General features: G+C 39.9%; 1 protein-coding gene across 6 annotated transcripts in view; it reads left to right on the top strand.

Annotated features, from left to right (window-relative positions):
* fbxo38 (F-box protein 38) overlaps window positions 1-22180 on the top strand; it is an 80800-nt gene that overhangs the window by 49883 nt on the left and 8737 nt on the right. For 2 of the 6 annotated variants that reach the window (XM_053630378.1, XM_053630376.1), the window contains 11 exons: window positions 6596-6738; window positions 9951-10125; window positions 10211-10336; window positions 10940-11113; window positions 11196-11684; window positions 14294-14394; window positions 14464-14566; window positions 14675-14841; window positions 15135-15280; window positions 21407-21510; window positions 21705-21818. In XM_053630378.1, coding sequence (XP_053486353.1) covers window positions 6596-6738; window positions 9951-10125; window positions 10211-10336; window positions 10940-11113; window positions 11196-11684; window positions 14294-14394; window positions 14464-14566; window positions 14675-14841; window positions 15135-15280; window positions 21407-21510; window positions 21705-21818 — 1842 coding nt within the window. Of the gene's footprint in view, window positions 1-6595; window positions 6739-9950; window positions 10126-10210; window positions 10337-10939; window positions 11114-11195; window positions 11685-14293; window positions 14395-14463; window positions 14567-14674; window positions 14842-15134; window positions 15281-15406; window positions 15788-15875; window positions 16089-21406; window positions 21511-21704; window positions 21819-22180 lie in introns of those variants that run through there. The other 4 variants (XR_008386502.1, XM_053630379.1, XM_053630377.1 and 1 more) reach the window with 4 other exon arrangements.

Below are 22180 nucleotides of genomic sequence, written 5' to 3'. Positions count from 1 at the left end.
GGCAACACTTTGCACACCACAGGATGTGGAGTCACCCGACAACTCCAGATATTTAGCATGCCAAATATGTGTGGCGTCGCCGATGCATTGGCGAGCCTCTGTGATGCGTCGTTGGGTAGTTCACACATAACGATTGACTGCCGATTGGCGAGCGCTGATTGCTCACAGAGTTGCCTCCAATCAAAGGGTTTTTGTCAGCAAGCTCGGCGACTTGCAAATCAGGCTTAAAAACCTGTAGTGTGAACTAGGCTTTACTCTATTGTGCATGATAAAGGTGCAGTAATGAATTAAACAGACAGTAAGCGTTTTCGGGTTGAAAATAAAAATGATGAAATAGCTCTAGTCTCCGTGAATACAGTCAGAGACAATGGTAACTAGCCGCATTAGCCGTGGAATCTGCTAACGGGCACGTTTGGATTGGCGATTTGCAAATATTATTGTGTAAAATGAGTCGCACAAACATATACGAGTTTAGGTATTTTTGGGGACACATTTCCTTCAAAGTAAAACGACTCCACTGTATCTTCCATGGCTCTGATGCCGGGAGTACGTGAAGACTCTTACGTTCATTTTTACAACCAACAACAGAACACATACGCTTAACGCTTACAAAGTTAAGACATTCTTCTCATCATTTTAACTGCTTCAGCGTGAAAAACATGGCGGACTGTGTGCAGTTCACTCAGTGGAGGATCTATGTTAATAGGGCAGAGTCCCTGGGTAGGGCTTGTTCAAACGTGACGTCATGTTAGGACGAAAATGAAAACAACTCATTTTGAGACACTGTTTATGATTTATTGGGAATATTTAAAAAAAAAAAAAAAAAAAAAAAGTAGTGGGTGGATTTTTACCATTGTAGGGTGGTTGTATACACACTCTGCTGACCCAGTTATGTTCAAACAACATTTAAAAGTGAATTTTGCATAATAGGTCCCCTTTAAAAGTCAGGATTGTAGTAGTTAACACCCACAGTTGCAGAGCAATGCCGTCAGGGGGGGCGTCAATGCTAATTTCAGCCTCAGCAGTTTGAAGGCTTAAGTCAATCTTGGGAACAAACTTCATTGCATGTGAGATTAGCTCAGTTGTTGATAACTTTGCCTCATGATCCACTTGGGGACTTAAAGGTGGTTGGCATTTCTCCTGCAAAATGGGTACACTGGTAGAGCTTTCTGTAAAAGTTCTCAAACAGGCACCCTCATCATTTAACAATTCCTCAGACTCCACAGGCTCCTTTGAGTATTTGTGACCCCCGTTTCCTACTCGGTTTCTTAGGCTTAGGGACTACAACTGGGATATCTTCCACAGGTAGAAACCCACAGAGTAGATGATGATGATGATGATCTTGAGTGAGAATACATTGGGGTCCTTCACCATTTTCTGGCCCAACCATGTAAGGACTGTCTGCAATCCTCTTTATTACAGTATGAATGCTATGTTGCCATCTATCAGCAGGTTTATGCGTCCCTGTGATGTTGACATTCTTGATTAAAACTCCAGGATAATACTCGGTAGCTGTAACGCATCAAATCTCACTTTGTTCTTTTCTCCCATTTTGTGAGAATTCTTGCCTGCAACAGACTAACTCTCCTGAAGGTGCTCTCATAGCCGCTTAACATACTCTTAAAGGCTTCCGTACCCCATCCCTGCAGGACTGGTACCATGGATGAGGATAACTGGCAACATAGGTTGTCAGCCAAACATGAGCTCATACAGTGAAAATCCAGTGCTGTCATTTCTCAAGCAATCATGTATGTGAACAAGAGGTTTGGCAAAGTCTCGTATATGTCTTTTTCTTCTAGAGTTCCAAGCACACTTAGGAGCATTCTGTTGAACCTCTCAACAGGATTCCCATAGGTAGTAGTTCTCACCTTTTGTGCTCCAATCAATGAACACTGCTCTTGAATGGTCTGTGACTCAAAATCTCTCCCCTGATCACTGTGGAGATGACTAGGAAACCCATAGCACACAGCATAATTCTCTTTGCTTTAGCAACTGTTTTTGGCGGTGGCAGTGCCACAGTGAATTTGGTAAAGTGATCGGTAATGACAAGTACTCCACAAATGTCTCTGCTGTCTGATTTGTGGGAAAGACAGTCCAAGTTCAAGGGCGCAAATGGTGTGTGTTTTCTTTGGGGGCAGCTTTTTGAGGATTTGCCTTTCTCCTGCAACACCATTCAAAAGCAAAGTGAACTTTGTCATTCAGACCATACAACAAGGAGTGCACAGCAGAGTGAAACTGCGTTTCTCCAAGCTCAAATGTGCAGAAATCCAATACATTATTATAATAATAATAATTTAAATAAATAAATTATTGGACATAGTACCTGTAAATTTGACACTAGCAAATATTAATATAAAATTTTCGAGTAATTTGAAATTTAATTATTTCACAGAAAAATAACAGCAGTTTAAGATTTACATTCATGGAATGTGTGTGTGTGTTCAGGAGTTCAAAAGTTTAAGACAGACAGACGTGTTTGTGTAGTGTTAAAAAGAGTTGAGTAGTCTGATGGCCTGTGGAAAAAAAAGCTCTTGTTGAGTCTGGCATTCTTGCACTGCATACTGCAGTAGCGTTTGCCCGATGGCAGACCATGGACAGGGTGAGTGAAGTCCTTGACTATTTTATTGACTCTGCTTATGCAGTGTGACTGGTACAGGACCTGTATAGTCGGGAGGGAAGCTTTGATGGTTTTCTCTGCTGTCCTCAAAACTCTCTGGAGGGCCTTCTGGTCGGAAGCGGTGCAGCTGCTATACCAGACTGAGAGGCTGCTGGTCAGGATGCTTTCTATAGTGCCTCTGTAGAAGGTTGTGAGGACAGACGGGGGAGGTTAGCTCTTTTCATCTGACACAGGAAGTGAAGACGCTGCTGTGCCCTCTTCACAAGAGAGGTGGTATTACTAGTCCATGTCATGTCGTCCTTGATGTGCACCCAGGAACTTAATACCTTTCACAGACTCCACAGCGTTACTGTGGATTGTGATAGGAGTATGTGCTGTATGTTTCATCCTGAAATCAACAATGATCATCTTGGTTTTGTTGACATTCAGTGACAGGTTGTTGTTGTCACACCAGATAATGAGTTGGTTCACCTCCTCTCTGTAGGCGAAATTGTCGTCATGAGGCCAAAATTGTCATGATGAGGTCCACCACTGTCGTGTCATCTGCGAACTTGATATGTTTCGAATTATACTTGGTTCAACAGTCGTGGGTCATCAGGGTAAAAAACAGAGAGCTCAGGACACAGCCCTGGGGGACACCAATGCTGAGTATGATGGTTTCAGAGGTGTTTTTTTCAACTTGTACTGTCTGGGGTCTGTCTGGGAAGAATTCCAATACCCAGTTGTGCAGTGGGGTGTTGATGCCTCGTGAGCCAATGTATAGCATTCACATGTATAGCATTGTTCAATATCGTTAGCATAGCATCATTCATGTGTGTCACAGTCCCACTCAAGCCCAGTTTGCTCATTGTCACCTTGGACACCATACAGGGCGGTCTCTCTATATTGTTGGGGTAGGACAAGTTGATAGCATACATCACCGTTGTGCACTCGCTGTCAGTACAAGACTCCATCCCTGAGCTCAAGCTTATTCCATTCCCTCAAAAAAGTTTGGAGGATTCCATGCATTTTGATTCCGAAGTAGGCTTCTGGTCATTTTCCAGACAACTAATGACATATCTGAAAGAAGGATCTTTTCTTTGTGCTTTATACCAATTATCATGTGACACTCCTGGTACAGGAATCTCCTGCCTAGGGCAGATTAAGCTGTCAAGTATTGCAGAAACATCAAGAGCAAGACACTCAAGAAGAGCAAACACCTCGGAACAATTATCCCTCACAATTGTAACATGGCAGACATCATTGTTTGGTATCTCTTCTCTTGCATCATCCAGTGTGTGTCTTTTAGTTTAATTTCCTGAAGGAATGATTAGTCTTCATGGAGTGGAGCATGTGGGCATCAGGACAACCATCAGCTAGTGATGTCCATCTGCATCGTGCTTTGCTGAACTCAGAATGTAGGTCAACTTTAATCCAAAATACCTAAGATGGTTCAGCACCTTCATTAACCTGGTTCCATGCTCAAGTGTACAAGAAAAGACAATTACTTAGTCCAGGAGCACAAGCACTTCATTCAAGTGGAAGTCTCCAACACGTTTCTCCATTTAAGTGTTGAAAAGTGCTGGAAGAATTTGTAACAGCCTGCGGCAGGCGATATAACCACCAGAAGCCAAGTAAATAAACAGTCTTTTGCTCATCATCTTCTGCAACTTCCATGTGATGGTAGCCAGATTTTAGGTTCGTTATGGAAAACCATTTGGCTCCACTGAGGACAGAGAAAGTTTAATCTTTAAACTTTAAAGTTTAATCTAAGAGACAATTTGGTGAGAGACAATATGACAGGATCTTTACTGTACAGCCTCACAAGTGATGGTTGTGATATGTTTGAACGGTGATGCAATGTCACTAGGAGTGTCGGCTCCCTCTCAGAATGCTGGTCCTTTCTTTGCCAACCCATGCTGATTTGAGCCGATCCAGTACATTGGTACCAAGTAGCAAACGAATTCGGCTGTTGTAGTGACAATTGGGAACTATAAGCACTAATAAAGTGAGTCTCTCTTTTCCACTCCTGTGACTGTTTGAAGGAACAAGATCAAGACTTGAATATATACAAAGTAGGGAATGTGCTGCCCCTATGCACCCTCAACTTAATGGAATTGATTGAATTGGTTGGGGATGACAAGTGGAATGAATAAAAGATTTCTGAATGGTCATCACTTGTGACCCTGTGCCCAGGATCGATTCGCAAGGTATGCCTTCTACATATACTAAAGTCATGCAACGTGGCCCAACTAACCCTTGAGGCAGTGACCTGATATATGCTTGAGCTATAAACCACTTCTCAAGAGTCTTGTGAGCCACACCCATGGGACAAGCTCTTTATGTACTCCCAGCTGCTGGTCATCCCAAAACAGAATCAGCTACAAGTTTAACTATGACTATGACTCATGAGCTGCTCATGTCTTTCCCTAAGCTCTACATTTTTCTTGCAAACAAGGTCAGGGTTGAACATTAGAACAGTGAACCACTATGTGGTCTGCAAACCCCCTTTCAACTCACTGTTCACACTGAAGTTCCTTTTATCACTTCCTTGTTTGAACAATGTGGCCACCTGCTTCCGCAGCTCTGTTATCTCCTGCTCAGAGTATTTTTTTTTTTTCTGGCTGGCTTTCTGTTGTTTGTGGATACCTTACATCATCCACTAGTAAGCTGTGGGCAGACTGAATACATGTAGCGGCCTTTGCACTTCGTACATGGTTTTTCCATCCTATCCATTTTAGCAGACCTCCCATCCCTATCCTTTCTTACTAAAAGGAGCTGCTCTGAAAATGAAGGTTGGCTTATTCTTTTCGTGATCAAGTTATAGTCTTACGATCATGATGTGGTACCAACACCCCCTACAGAATCGTCGGAGTTTGCTAGACTTGCTGTGCCATTGTTACAGACTCTTATTTTCCTTTACCAGACCCTATAGTGAACATCTGTATTTTGGTGCTTAGTGCCATTTGGTGTAAGATTGAAACCGGTATGCTGAAGTGCATCTTGAATTATGCTGAAGAAGCTAGCTCTGCTACCTCCAGCAATAGCATTGAGCTCACCTAGATATTACTTGGATAGCTTTTTCCTCTAGCTCTTCCTGACACATGTCACAGATAGTCTGTCATGCCCTAGGATATTAGGGTCCCTAAGAATCCTTAGGAATTACCGGGTCTAATTTGTTTGACTACCCTGTCCTAGTCATACTGTATTAGAACCCTACCTCTGGGATGTTCAGGCTGATCATCAGGAACTCTAAATATTCTGGAAGCTAGTCCACTTGCCTAAATATTTGATAATCTTATCAGAATAAAACTGTCCAATGTTTGCAACAAGAAGGCAGCTATATACATTAAGTTGTGTTAAACAACTTGGAACATGACCCCTTTGATGACCGGCCACAATTTTTAGGTGAGAAAAAGTAGTGAAACAGATTGTCTTAAAGTAAATTAAAGTAAATAACACTTAGAAAACAACAGCAGTTGATGACAAACATTGTGAGAGCAAAACTATTTGAGTGCTCACATTATGAATAAGCCTGTTTGTCTAGTGTGTTAAATGAGGAGTTTCTCTGCAAAATGGATTATTAGGCAAATGTTTTTAGTGAAGCTCACAATTTCTCACAGCAGAATTAAAACTTCCTGCCTCAAAACTTTACTTATATTATAGCTAACATCCACTTTGACAGCAAAAACTATTTCAACCTTTATTTTAAAATGTTATTTAAATTAAATTTTTTATGAGCACAGGTCTGAGAGTAAAGCATTAAAGAAATGCTTTACCCCATTAATATTCATTACTATGTATTAATTTATTGTGAAGAAAATCCATAGAATTTTTGTTGTTTCTGATGGATGTGTTGTGTTTTTGCTCATACGTTTGTATATACACTATATGGCCAAAGGTTTGTGGACACCTAATAATATTTGAACATAGTGCTGTGTTCTATGTACCCTGTTTGTGCATGTTGACTGACTGATTCATACATTGGTTTTCCATTAGATCATTCTCGCTGGAGCAGATTGCTGGATCTTACACTAGTGCGCTGTCATGCCATTAAGCTTGAGTCCTTTAGCCAGTGTATTGAAATGCTGCCCAATCTGGAGTTCATCTCCTTAGACCAGATGTTCCGAGAGCCCCCAAAGGTGAGTGTGGCCTTCTTTGTGTACATGTACACTACCAGTCAAAAGTTTAGAGACACTTGACTGAAATGTATCTCATGACTTTAAAAATCTTTTGATCTGGTGTATGATTAAATGTTTGAAATCGGGCTTGTAGACAAAAAATATCATTGTGCCAATATATTAATTTCTTTCATTAGAAAACTAACATTTTATTTACAAATAATTTTTTTTTTTATTGGATGACTTGGAGCGAAATATTCCAAAAAGCAGCCAATAATTGTCCAGCATAGGTAGGAACTCTTTTAATACTGTTTAAAAAGCATCTCAGGGTAATTCCTCAAGAAATTGGTTGAGAAAATGCCAAGAATACATTTCTGGAAACTCTAGACAAAAAAGGTGTCTACTTTGAAGATTCTAAAAATATTAAATTATTTTGATTTATTTTGGGTTTTTTTTTAATCACAACATAATTTCCATAGTTCCATTTGTTATTCCACAGTTTTTAGGACTTTTTTTTAAAATTATTATTCCAAAATGTAGGGGGGAGAAATGCAAATAAATGAGTGTCTAAACGTTTTACCTTTAGTGTATAACATCTACATGAGTTATTTCACATATCTGTGAACCGTAAAAGTTTAGCTCATCCAAATAATAAACTCTAGGGATGCCTTTATTATATTGGTCCATTACCTGAGCTTGTAAAAGTCTTGATACTCCATTAATGCTATATGATGTACGACTAGTGTATGTTATCTTGCTTATGAACAGATGACAGGAAATGACCACTATCTGGAGGTATCACATTAAAGCAAAATAGACTACAAACTGTGCTCTGTGAAAATATAAAGTAAATGTATCTTCCCATATTTACTGTATGTTTAAGTAACCTGATAAAAATCTTAAACATACAGTCCACTCCGAAAGTATTCCAATGGCAAGGGCAATAATTTTGTTTGCTATACACTGAAGACATTTGGGTTTGAGATCAAAAGATGAATGAGACGATAGATCAGAATTACAACTTTCATTTCCTGATGTTTACATCTAGATGTGTTAAACAGCTTAGAGCATGGAATCTTAAATTTGAATCCACCCATTTTTGAGGTGATGAAAAATATTGGAATATGTAAATGACAGGTGTTCCTTGTTGCCCAGGTGTGCCCTGTTAGAGTGATTGTTTAAACAATTAATAGCTCTGAATGTCTACTCTTGGTTTGAGCCATGGGTTTTACCTGTGAAGACTGCATTTCTTGTTTAAAAGGATAAACTAACATGAAGTCCAGAGAGCAGTCTATGAATGAATAGCAAGCCATTTTGAAGCTGAGAAAAGAGGGAATATCTGTCTGAGCCATTCAGTAATATGGAATTCAGCATTTTGGAATATCCTGAAAATGAAAGAACCCACCAGTATTCTAACAAACAGACATCACCCAGGTTGGCCAAGGAAAACAACAGGAGTTGATCACAGAACCAGTGTGAGGGCTGCGAAGAAAAACCCAAAAACAAAAGTCAGTGACATCTCCAACAACCTGAACAGGACAGGAGTGGAGGTATCACAATCCACTATTTGAAGACTTCAAGAGCGGAGATGTAGAGGCCATACCACAAGATGCAAACCACTCATAAGAATCGGATGGTATTCACAAAGCAATACAGAGATAAGAAACAAAAGTTTTGAAACCAAGGGTTACTTCTACCATCGTAATGAAAAGGCCAAAGTGTGGAGAAAGATAGGATCTGCTCATGATCCAAAACATACAAGCTCATCTGTGAACCTTGGTGGCAGTAGTGTCATGGCTTGAGCTTACTTGGCTGCTTCTGGAATGGGCTCATAATCTTTATTGATGATGTAACTCATGATGGTAGCAGCAGAATGAATTTTACAGAACCATTATGTCTTCCAATTTACAGAGAAATGCTTTCAGTCTAATTGGGAGGAACTCGACATGCAGCAAGACAATGCCCTGAAACACAGACAGCCGACACATGAAAGGACTTCACCAGGGAGGAGAAAATGGAAGGTGTTCGACTGGCCAAGTCAGTCACTAGACCTCAACCCAAATGAGCTTGCATTTCACCTAGTGAAGAGGAGACTGAAGGGAGAAAACCCCCCAAAACAAACAACAACTGAAATAAGCTGCAGTACAAGTAAATATTAAGTGGTATTTGCTTTAAAATAAATAACACTTATAAAACAACAGCAGTTGATGGCAAACATTGTGAGAGCAGTGAAGAAAAATCTGAAAACAGAGAATTCAGTAAGAATCAGAAGACCAGACTGGAATTTGTAGACGATACACAGATGAGCCGTTAAAGTTCTGAAACCAAGATTAACCTCTACCAAACTGCCACACTGCAAACACAACAAAGGACTTCATCAAGGGAAAAAAGTGGAAGGTTTTTGACTGGCCATGTTAATCACCAACCATTAACTCAAATGAGCATGCATTTGAGCATAGATTTTAATTTTTTCCAAATACTTTGCCAAAGTTGTTAAGATGGCATCTAAGACACAGGACCAAAAATCAGGTATGGCATTTTTGCGGCTAGCTGACTTACATTGGGTTTGAGCCTAATTATTCAGGCATCACCAGCCCTTTGAAGGACCTTACTCAGAAGCAAGCACCTGATCGTGTCTAGTATGCAGAGGTGTGCCAATGGATCTTCAAAGCACTTGCTGTGAGAGAAGCAGTATAGAACAACAGAAATTGAATGCCTGACCACCTCAAATGTGTTTGTATGTCCTGTCTTGTCTGGCCAAACCAACAACTGGAATAATTGTTGGCAAAGATTAAAAAAAATTAAGAAATACCGTGTGTGTGTGTGTGTGTGTGTGTGTGTGTGTGTGTGTGTGTGTGTGTGTGTGTGTATATATGTATGTATGTATGTATGTATGTATACATGACGTGACATGACGTGACGTGACGTTCTCAATGAGAAAGTATGTGATGGGGGACTTAACCAGACAGATTAGGTTTGCAGTGAGAGACGAATTTGAGCAATACAGTTAACAGTGTGCTTGAACGTTAAAGGATCAAATCATCAGAGTAGTCCCAGGAGACTAAATTTAAAAACAAGACACAAAATAAGTGCAATACAGCTATAAGTACAGGATAATTTATTAGAAAGTGTAAATAACAAAACTTACAACATGGACTGAGCCTGATCAGGACCCAGGGTGTCATTTACCTTATAGTTATATTATCCTGACACAGGTTGTTTGTCTTCTACAGGGTTGTGCCCGGGTTGGTCTGAGTGCAGGCACAGGTATTGGTGTATCCTCTGCTCTGGTCAGTAACCAGAATCCTAACCAGAACAACAATAACAATCACCAGAACAATAATAATGCCAATATTCAACCACATAATCGGGACAATGCTGTTGACATGGCACCACACAGAGTTGAGGGTATGCTATACTTTAGGTAATATACAAATTAAAGTCTAACCTGCTGTTATGGAAAGTCTTAAACTGTTGTGTATGTTTCATGCAGAGATCCATGATGTTGAGGGCTTAATGGTGGAGAATATTGAGGTTGAGCCACAGGTAACAGATGCCAGTCCAGAGAAGGAGTCTAAAGGGTCACGTCAGGCACCAGATCAAGATGAAGAACAAGCAGGTATGAAGCTGAAAATGACCATTACATTGTGGGGGACCTACACTACATGGCCAAAATGTTGTGGGGACCTGACCATCACACCCATTTGTGCTTTTTGAACAACGCATTCAAGATTTATACCCCTTTTGCTGTTATAATTACCTCCACTCTTCTGGCAAAGCTTTCTACTAGATTTTGGAAAATGGCTGTGGGCATTGAGCCACAAAAGCATTAGTGATCGCAGGCACTGATGTAGGGTGAGGAGGGCTGGGGTGCAGGCAGGATTCCAGTTTATCCCAAAGCTGTTCAGTGGTGTTGAAGTCAGGGCTTTGTGTGGGCCATTTGCGTTTTTCCACTCCAACCTTGGCAAACCATGTTTTCATGGACCTTTCTTTGTGCACAAGGGGCATTGTCATGCTGGAACATGCTAGGCCTCTTGATTTCAGTGAAGGGAAAGTGTAATGCTTCAGCATACAAAGACATCCAATTGTGTGCTTCCAACTTTGTGGTACTGTTTGGGGAAGGTTTCCATATGGGTGTGATGGTCTGGTGCTCACCTACTTTTGGCCATGTCTTGTATTTGTGTCATAAATGTGTAAATGAACTTGTGATGCACTTCTGTAGGGCCCAGTGGCGTGCAACCTGCCAGTAAGAAAATTCCAGTAGTTGTGTCTGACTCTGACAGTGATGATGATGAAGCTTCAGACAAGTCCCAAGGTGCCTTTTGCTCCTCTCAACATTACCCTAAGGCAGACATGCAGGAGAAGAGGGATGATGCAAAAGAGCTAGCCACAAGAGGTAGTGCATACTCTGAGATCACTACCCTCATTAAATGTGCATATGGAACTTACCCTCAACTAAATATTGCTCTGTTTTACAGACAAAGGGAAAACTCCATTGCGCCGATGGGGAGCGCAGTATACCAGCTATGAGAAAGGCTGCCAGGTGACCAGTGAGCAGATCAAAGCAGACATAAAAGCAGCCAATGAAACAGCAGTGGATGGTAGCCAAGACAGAAGTAATGGGGCATGTGTCTGCTCCGTTGACTGGAGTGTGGAATCGGATAATCTCAGAAGGCCAAGAGATGCAGGAGGAAGGGATGATGACAGTAGACTGAGGGCACATTGCAATTGTAGCAGGACTCACTTAGGCTCAGAGAGAAGTTCTCATGCCACCTTCAATCAGCCAGGAGGAGAGGAGAGCCGATCATCTCACCATGTTCCCAAGCAGAGAGCTAAAGCAGAACCCAGCACAATAGGGCACCAAGGTGGAGTGGTGTCTCATACAACTTCCAGAGGCATGTTTTCCAGTCGACCAATGACCCGTGCATGCAGTAGACTCTGTTCTGTCCCCCTAGCGCCTGACTCGGGTAAGGACAATAGAATAAGATCATCAAGCAACAGAAAACTGCTAAAAAAACAAAAAAAACAACTAATGATACCAACTCTCCTAGAGTTTAAATTACTTTTATGTCCTGCTTAAGTTTTAATTATATTGTTCAATATTAATTGAACTTCAGAAACCCTTTATGCATGAAGCATAGTGTACAGTACACTAACAACCCAGATTCTTGTTATTGACCTTCTCTCATATTATTATACAGTCCCCTCTGAAATTATTGGACCAGCAAGGCCAATTATTTTGTTTTGGGATTAAAAGATGAATATGAGACAGTAGATCAGAATCTGGGCTTTAATTTCCTGATATTTATATTTCCTGATACTGTGTCTAGAGTATGGCACTTTTGGTGGCAGTCCACCCAATTTTTAGATGAACAAAACTACTGGAACAGATAGTATTAAAGTAAAAAACACAATATTTGTTTGCCTATTCCTTGCTTTGCAGAAACTGCATCAAGCTGGCAACCCACTGACATCACCAAACTGTTGCATTCTTCGTTTGTAATGCTTTTCCAGGCTTGTACTGCAGCCTCTTTCAGCTGTTTGTTTTAGGGGATTTTTCCCTTCAGTCATTTCTTTAGGACGTGAAATACATGCTCAGTTGAGTTAAGGTCTGGTGATTGACTCAGTCTTGTGTGTTTGGGGTCATTGTCTTGCTGTATGATGAAGTTCTTTCCAATTAGGTTGGATAGATTTTTCTCTTAATTGTATGTTTCTGTAGACTTTTGAATTCATTCTGCTGCAACAATCATTATCGCATCAATAAATATTAGTGAGCCCATTCCAGAAGCAGCCATGCAAGCCCAAGCCATGACACTATCTCTACCATGTTTGACTCATGAGCTCATATGTTTTGGATCATGAGCAGATCCGTTCTTTCTCCACACTGTGGCCTTTCTGTCACTTTGGTAGAGGTTGATCTTGGTTTTAGAAATTTTTTGGTTCATCCATGTATTTTTTTTGTGAATTGCAATCTGACCTTTCCGATTCTTACTGCTGATAAGTGGTTTGCATTTTGTGGTATGGCCTCTATATTTCTGCTCTTGAAGTCTTCTTCAAACGATGGATTGTGATAACTTCCCACTGCAGGGGTTATGGAGGTTGTTGATGTGGTTGACTGGCGTTTTCCTTGGCCAGCCTGTTCGATGTCTGGTCGTTGGCACACCAGTGGTTTCTTTCTTTTTCAGGACATTCCAAATTGTTATAGTGGCTATGCCCAATACATGTGCAATGGCTCTGATCGATTTTCCCTCTTTTTTCAGCTTCAAAATTGCTTGTTTTTCTCCCATAGACAACTCTATGGTCATGTTGATATCCTTTTTAGCAACACATGAAAACCAGGGCTGAAACCAAGAGTAGACACTCAGAGCTATTAATTGTTCTACAAGGGCACACCTGGGCAACCAGAAACAACTCAGTCACATGTTCCAGTATTTTAATCACTTCAAAAATAGGTGGGTTTTTAGAACAACTTAGAACAAGGCCATGTCATGTTCTAAGTTGTTTAATGCATCTAGATGTAAATGTCAGGAAATTAAGCTGAAATTCTGATCTATAGTCTCATGTTCATCTTTTGATCTCAAACCCGAATGTCTTCAGTGTATAGCAAAAACAAAAGTATGAGTCTTACCATTCTAATACTTTCAAAGGGGACATTATATAGTTGAAAAGGTCAAGAAATTGTTCTGATATATTTTATTTTTCTGAAAACATGGATGTGTTTTAAGCTGGGAAAGAATACCACAGTTGATGATTATTAATAATAATAATAATAATAATTCCTTACATTTATATAGTGCTTTTATTTCTAGACACTCAAAGTGCTTTACATAGTATGTATGGAATCTCCTCAACCACCACTAGTGTGTAGCATCCACCTGGATGATGCGACGGCAGCCGTAGTGCACCAGAACACCAACCACACACCAGCTATTAGTAGAGAGGAGAGCGTGATGTACAGTAGCCAATTCAGAGATGGGGATTATTAAGGGGCCATGATCGAGAAGGTCCAATGGGGGTATACCCCTACTCTTTTACGATAACTGTCCTGGGATTTTTAATGACCACAGAGAGTCAGGACCTCGGTTTAATGTCTCATCTGAAAGACAGTGCTGTTTCTACAGTGTAGTGTCCCCGTCACTATAGTGGGACATTAGGCCCCCACACAGACTACAGGGTGAGCGCTCCCTGCTGGCCTCACTAGTACCACTGCCAGCAGCAACCTTATTTTTCCCCAGGAGATCTCCCATCCAGGTACTGACCAGACTCAATCCTGCTTAGCTTCAGTGGGAAACCAGGCGAGAACTGCAGAGATCTGACTCTGGCTTAAATTTTGAGATGATATGATTTAATTTATTTAATTTGATTACTATGAGTTTGTGTGCTTATCTAGGAGCTTATACCATATTTTCCAATAAGCCAAAATCAGCAACTCAAAAGATGTTAGCTTTTCCAGACTTAAGTACTCCTTCACCAAGATTTTAGATAGAGATGTTTGCCAAATAAACAAGTTAGCAAAAATTACAATCACATGGCATTAAAATATGACTGGTCTATTTACTTACCACCATCCCTTTAGGGCTTTCCAAAGCTATGCCACGGATTGCAGTGCAAAGAAAACACACTGCAGACAAGTCAACCAGCACCAGTGACCCAGTCACTGAGGATGACCATGTACAGGTGGGCTGCCTGAAACTTTAAATTATAAATGTCAGAATTTATTGTACTAGAATACTTGTCTTCTTTTAGGTGCTCACATTGAAATCCCGAAATCTAGTGGGAATCACACTCTCAAACTGTGGCATCACAGACCTGGTCGTGAAGGACTGCCCGAAAATGATGTTTGTCCATGGTGAGTTAGTTAAGTTTACATAAATCATCCTGGAATCTTAGACAAACCTAGTCAATAGCCAGTTCCTCCAACTCTGCTGACTGGATTTTGCTACTTTGATTTGTCTAGCCACTCGCTGTAGGGTGCTGAAGTACCTAAAGGTGCAGAATACTCCCATAGTGAACCGCTTTGATTATGCCCAGTGCAAGAAGCTGGACATAGAACAGATCTTGGATCAGGTGTTACGCATACCTGCCGAAAGAAATCGTATCGTCTACTTGCGTCCTATGAAAAAGGTCAGGTTCTACTGCATTAAATAAGGATGCTTTGTCAGACATGATCAGCTATTTTTATGACACTTGTATCACCAACAGCTGTTTTATTAATAATACATGTTTCTTTTATGTATGAATCAAAAAGCACCTACAGTCCTAATATGAATTACTTCTGTTTTTTACCCTGTTTGCAGAGACTTTTAAAATAGATTGTTATCTTGATGCATATTAGGATTTAAACTGCATTTAAACTAGTGATGTTACATGTGTAAAATTTATTATGGGCTTATTTAAATGTTACTTCTGCTCTCCAGATTGACTCATTGGCCCTGGAGAGAAAGTTGTTCAGTGGTCCCTACCCATACCACATCGCAATTATCCATGAGTTCAGTAACCCCCCCAATGTAAGGAACAAAGTGAGAGTTCGGAGCTGGATGGACACTGTCTCTAACATCAGTCAGTATGTACACCTGTTCACATGTTGTGCAAGTATAGTCTTGGCAAGTATTTTTGATACACACAAGATGAACAGGCATTTGTTCTTCTATTTCTCTGTTATCACTATAATTATTTTTTACTAAAATAGACGGAGCAGACCATATAGCAAGTCAGAAACATGACACGTTGTAGTAAGCTCTCCAAGTACACAGGGAAGTGGGATGGGCCATTTCTTTATAATGAGTGCTCAGGGATGTCGCTAGACCTATTTTGTGGAGGCTAGCCCCCCTAAGCAAACAAATATTTAAGCCAATATATTTTCTTTTTGATTTATTATATTTTTTCATCAATGGTTCGACTTCATCGCATCTTAAACCTGTTCCTAGGCGGGCACTAGGACCTCGGGGAGGCTGCTGTACGCGCTACACACACAGTGGCTACACACCTGTTTGTCCGCGTGTTTTTCGGTTGACAGACACACATACATCGGCTTTACCTTGGGTACCTCCCGTTGGCAGACCTCCAGACAGTAAGCACGTTTACATGCACGTTAAAAGTTCGATTTTAATCAAGCTAAAGCAATAATTCGCCTTTAAAATGTCATGTAAACGCTTTAGTCCGACTGAAATCGAACTTCCGAAATCGGACTCGAGCCACTTTCTTGGTAAGTGAATGGTCCAAACAGGACACAGTTTTTACCTTTTTTTGGATTTTGTATTTTTGCCTTTTTTTTTTTTGTACAGCCATTTTTGCCTTTTCTTAGTGTTGGATGGATGGGGACAAGGTGGACTTTAATTTCTTTATTTTTATATAATTTAAGTAAGTTATATTAGATCAGCCTCTAACACAAATTATGAGACAGGTATACTTTGACCAAAAATAACTGTATTTCTATAGATTTTACACCATTGTTACTCTAAAATATACATGACTAGAAAAATGTTTTGGTCTCTTTAAAAATATTTTGGGGGGAGTATGCCCAGACCCCCTTAAAAGAGGCTTCGCCCACCCCCCTTCAAAAATCTCTAGTGAAGTCTCTGTGAGCGCTCATGAGATTTTAAGCTCTGGTGTTCATATCATGAGCGTTGTTATCTGCATGGGAGTTAGCTAGCATTGCATAAATTTTTATGAAGGTAGTTCATCCAATGCATTGCCTTACCTGGCTCTCAAAGTGGTAAAAATTCAGCTTTAGTGTTCGATATTTTTTTTATTGAAGATAACAATTATTCATATTTTTCTACATTGTAACCAGTTTCCCACCATGAAAATAGCCATGGTAGCTGGCATAGTGTTAAATTATAAACAAACCAACAAACCAACTAAGTGGTAAAACCTATTTACTTGATTCATTATGTAAAGCAACCATTCAAAAAAGCTTGCATTTACATACCTGTCCAGAAAATTTTTGAACTTTCTTGTTTTTGCACTTAAAACCAAACATACAGTCAGGCTTATAAGTATTTGGACACTGACACAATTTTCATAATTTTGCCTCTCTACTCCACCACAATGGATTTGAAATGAAGCAATCGAGATGTGATTGAAGTGTAGACTTTCAGCTTTAATTCAAAGGGTTTAACAGAAATATTGCATTACCCATTTATGAATTACAGCCATTTTTTACAGAGTCCCTCTATTTTCACAGGCTCAAATGTAATTGGCCAAACTAACATAATCATAAATATTAGGATTATTTTTAATACATGGATGCAAATCCTTTGAAGTCAGTGACTGTCTGAAATCTGGAACCCATGGACATCACCAAATGCTGAGTTTCTTCCCTTGAGATGCTTTGCCAGGCCTTTACTGCAGCTGCCTTCAGTTGATGCTTGTTTGTGGCTCTTTCTGCCTTCAGTTTTTTCTTCAGTGAAATGTGAAAAGCATGCTTAATTGTTTGAGGTCATCAGACATTTAAGAACATTTCATTTCTTTGCACTTTGTGTTATTATCCATCTGTACTGTGAAGTGCCATCCTATCAGTTTTGCAGCACTTCACTGAAACTGAGCACAAAGTATAGCTCTTATACACTTCAGAATTCATCCAGCTACAGTTGCAATCAAAATGATTCAACCCCCATTGCAAATCAGGTTTATTGTCAAAATTTACAGACTTTGAGCTGTTTGCAATGATTTAATCAAACAAAAGCAATTAAAATCGTTCAACACAACTTCAAGTGGTTTCCCCAAATTCAACTGAAAATGCAACTTATGATTTCTCCAGTTTCAAAATGATTCAACCCCTGAATAGAATCCCTCACAGCAGCACAAATATGCAAAACAGGTGTTGTCTCAAGCACACCTGATGCAACTAATCAAGGGCTTTATTAGTTGCACCAGGTGTGTTTGAGCTGGAACACATGAAATACCTGAACTGGCCAGGGGAAGAAAATACTTGAAATGCCTGGATGGGGCCGAAAAAGGTAGCTATCAATGGCTGCAACCATATTTCTGAGAAGGCAGGTTGTGAAAAACCCTCGAGTGACCGCAAAAGACCTCCAGCAAGACTTTATGGCAACAGCCACTGAAGTTTCAGTGAGCATAGTATGGCATGTACTAAACACAGAATGTTTCCATGCCAGAACTCCAAGACGTGCATGACTACTGACCCAAAAGCACAAGAAACGTCGGCTCAAAATCATATAAATAAGCCACAGAAGTTTTCGGATTCTCTTTTGTGGAGCGATGAAACAAACTGGAACTTTTCAGCACAATGGATCGGTGGTATGTCTGGAGGAAGAAGACTGAAGGAAGAACACTCTGTACACAGTCAAGCATGGTGGTGAATCGGTGATGCTCTGCAGCTGTTTTGCATCCTCTGGCACTGGAAACCTGCAGCATGTGGAAGGCAAGATGGATTCATTGAAGTTTCAGTAACTCCTATGAAAAAACGTCATGCTATCTACGAGGAAGCTTAAGCTTGGGCATCATTGGACCTTCCAGCAGGACAATGATCCCAAGCAAACCTCAAATTCCACCAAGGATTGGTTGCAGAAGAAGTCCTGGAAAATTCTACAGGACCATCACAGTCACCTGACTTGAACCACATAGAAAATCTCAGGTGGGATTTGAAGAAGGCGGTTGCAGCACGCAAACCCAAGAATATTACTGAACTGGAGGTCATTGCTCATGAGGAATGGGCAAAGATTCCTCAGGAACGCTGCCAGAAGCGCTGCATCTCATTTGCAGCAGGTCATAACAGCACAGGGGTGCTCCACTATGTACTATGTACATATTCCACTCCCTACTCAGACACATGAAATGACACATTCCCACCTGAATTGGGTGCTATAGAGAATGAATTTACCTTTTGGTTATATAGGATAAAGTAAAACATGTTATGTCAGCAGAATTCCTGAGTCCTCCTGCATTTTGTCCTATAAGGTTTTATTACTTTTGGTTTAAATATTTTCCACCATCTTGAATTTTATGAAAATCTTTTTCAAACTTGTTCTAGGTATTTAATTGGCATGAAATATGGAAAGTAGAAAGAGAAAAGCAGCTATATCATCTGCTTCTTCTTCTGATTCTCCAATGATACAAATCATGCAGAACAAACCATAAGTTATACGAATGTGAAACGTGGTCAAAAGGTGCCCCTCCATGCCCCTACTCTAACAAGTGAGTTGGGTTCGGTAGGCATAACTGTGGCACTGTAGTGCAAGTGTTTTGTTCCATATCTCATGAACAGTAATGTCTACAAACAAATTTCTTTTTTCCAATGCATCCTTGGGTGCTCACACACACAAAAAAGCCACATTTTATTTCCACCCGCTTAGATTTTTTTAGCTAATGTCTTCACAAACTTGGTGTCACTGTACTCAGGACTGTGTGAACCTAAATAATCATCAAAAACATGTTGAAATTTGTAATCCGTATGGCTGCCACATGTCAATCAATTCTAATGAGGCAGAGCCTGTCAGACATCTGTAACTCATGATTCCTTGTATGGATTTGGAGGATACTTCATAGGTTTATACAGGACAAGATTCTGAGGTCATATGCAATATTTTGAGATATTATATATATATATATATATATATATATATATATATATATATATATATATATATATATATATATATAAAATTATATCTCAAAATGATCAAGCTGAAATTTTAACTGTCTGAGACCCACTTGTAAAGGATTCAAATTGGCCACTGGGCTAGAAAATTGGAAATTGAAAAGTCTGTGATAAATTATTGGCAAGAGTGTGACCCTTTAAGTTGTCTAAAATATTTTGAAGGTTGCAAACAATATGGCTGCCACAGGTCAAGCACTTAATGGGGCAGAGCCTAACTTACATGAACAGCTATAACTCATGAGGGTTTGCATGGATTTGCAACTTGAAAAGGATATACAGGATACAAGATTCTGAGGTCATAAGCAAAGTTTGGGGCGCAGTCATACATAGGGGTGGAGCTGAGTTCAGCTAACTTTTTTTCCATGTAAGTCCAATTGTGATTAAATTTGGTTGCTCTTCCTTTACAGTCATGGGACAAAGAGAGTACACCCTCCTTTAATTGTGTTTTTATTTATCAGGGTCTAAATAACAATTGTGTGGTCCTCACCAACTAAAACCACAAACTACATTTCAACATGTTGTAGTATTATTTTACCCAAAAATTAAACCAACATTCAGAAATCAGGTGAGGAAAAAGTAAGTACACCCTATAATTTAGTAACTGGTAGAACCACCTTTACCAACAATAACTTGAAGTTTGTCAGTCTCATATCATTCTGGAGAAATTTTGGACAAGTCTTCTTTACAGCATTGCTTCAGTTCATATATCTTTGAGGGCATTTGTTTATGCACAGCTTTCTTAAGATCCTTCCACATCTCAATGGGGTTGTGGTCTGGCCTTTGACTTGACCATTCCAACGCCTTTATTTTTTCTTCTTTAGCCATTCATATGTCAACTTGCTGGTGTGTTTGGGATCATTAGCTGCTGGATTAGGAAATATAGTCAGGTATCAAGTGGAGTTCTCTCAATGACTGCAAGTTTCCCAGGTGCTGTGGCTACAAAACAAGCCCAAACCCAAGCTCCATCATCATGGTTGATAGTTGAAATGAGGTGTTTGTGGTGATACACTGTTTGGTTTTCACCAAACATGGCGCTATGTTTGATGACCACACATCTCCACTTTGATCAGTCCAAAGGATATTGTTCCAGAAATTTGTGGCTGGTCAGATGCAAATTTATGCAAGAGAAAAAGAGCTTTTCCTACCCACCCTTCCATGAAAGCCATACTTAACCAGTCTTTTTCATGTGCAATTCATGTGCTTACAGAGGCCTGTAGGTCACCTGATATAGCTCTTGGGTTTCTCTTTATATCTCTGAGCATTAAATGGTCTGACCTTGGACTGATTGTGCAGCCCACTCCTGGGAGGTTTGGCAGCTGTCTTGAAGGCTCTCCGTTCGTAAACAATCCTTCTCACTGTAGAATGGTGAATTCTTAATTGTTTGGAGATGGCCTTATAACCCTTCCCAGAGTGATGAGGAGCAACAATTGCTTCTCTGAGATCATGGCTGATATCATGTCGAGATCATGCCAAGAAGGAAGACAAGTGCTCCAGAAGACCAAACTGCCAAAAGTTCTGCTTTTATAGAGGTTGTCACACTTCTTGACGATTAATTAATCTTGTGTATTTCATGAGTGGCTATTTACACTTGACTGCTATTTACTCTCTTAATGATTGTGGAAGTAGGAAAGGAAAGTACTTTTTTCCACCTGGTTTCTGAATGTTGGTTTACTTTTGGGGGAAAAATAACTACATATTGAAATCTGTTGGTTTTTTCGTTTGTCGCCTGGGGTTATTTGTTTGTTTATGGAAGTTGGTTAGGACCACACAATTGTTATTTACGCCCTGTGTAGAACCCAGTGTGTGAGGCTATGGAGGAAGACATGGGAGGCAAGTGTAATTTTAGCCAAGTTCCAGGCTTGTGTTTATTCGGTCCGTGCTTTTAAGCGCACTTCCAACAACTCGACAAAAACTGGATACAATCTCTATTTGCATTTTACGTATCAGAGTTGGGTAATTTACAGAATAGGATTATAGGTGAACATTTCATTTAAATAAAATGCAAGTAGTACTTCAAGTAAGTATCAATTATTTCCTCTCTCAAGCTCTTTTTTATTTATCCAACAGGGAACTAATCAAGAATGAATTCTTCCCAGAGGCAAAAAGAACAGAAGCAGACATAAAAAAATATCCTAACTACCCGTGGGGCCGAGACATCTATACTTTAGATGGTGAGAGGAAGCAGGTTTGGAATCCTGCAAGATTTAATTTTTCCCAAAAGGAGTTGTGTATGACCTGAGCTTATTCATACCTTCTAGTAGATTTATGAATTTAGACCTTTTTATTATTATTATTATTTATTTATTTATTTATTTTATGTTGTTATCCATCACCCTTAAACAATTTCATCCATTCTCTACTTTAGGTGTAGTAGATGGAGCACCCTACTCAATGATCTCTGATTTCCCATGGCTTCGTTCTCTGCGTGTAGCAGTACCCAACGGTTATGCTCGTTGTGACTTTGATGATGATGAAAGCAGTAAGTGAAGATCACTGTGGTGTTGTGATTGACCAGGTGGATGATTCTCATGAAATTTGCTAACAATATCAAAATATCTATCTAGCTTTTGAAACCAGTATCAATTCATTTTCTTATGGGTATATTTAAGTGCTGTCTTATCAAACAACTGATTTGAGACAGCATGAAGGCAGCGGCCTTCTTGTTTTAAACACTGATGCTTCCAAAGAAGCAGGACATTCCTTCAACATATGTGCAGGCTGTTGAGGAAAAATTCTTCAATGGTGACATTTTCTACTAGACGACAGACTGAAAACTACAGACTTTCCTGGAAGGAAATATGTTTTAGAAGTATCTCAGCTAGATAGAATATAGAATCTTAT

The sequence above is a fragment of the Ictalurus furcatus genome, chromosome 8, assembly GCF_023375685.1.
Source record: "Ictalurus furcatus strain D&B chromosome 8, Billie_1.0, whole genome shotgun sequence".
NCBI lineage: Eukaryota > Metazoa > Chordata > Actinopteri > Siluriformes > Ictaluridae > Ictalurus > Ictalurus furcatus.
This window is presented reverse-complemented; position numbering and strand designations above follow the sequence as displayed.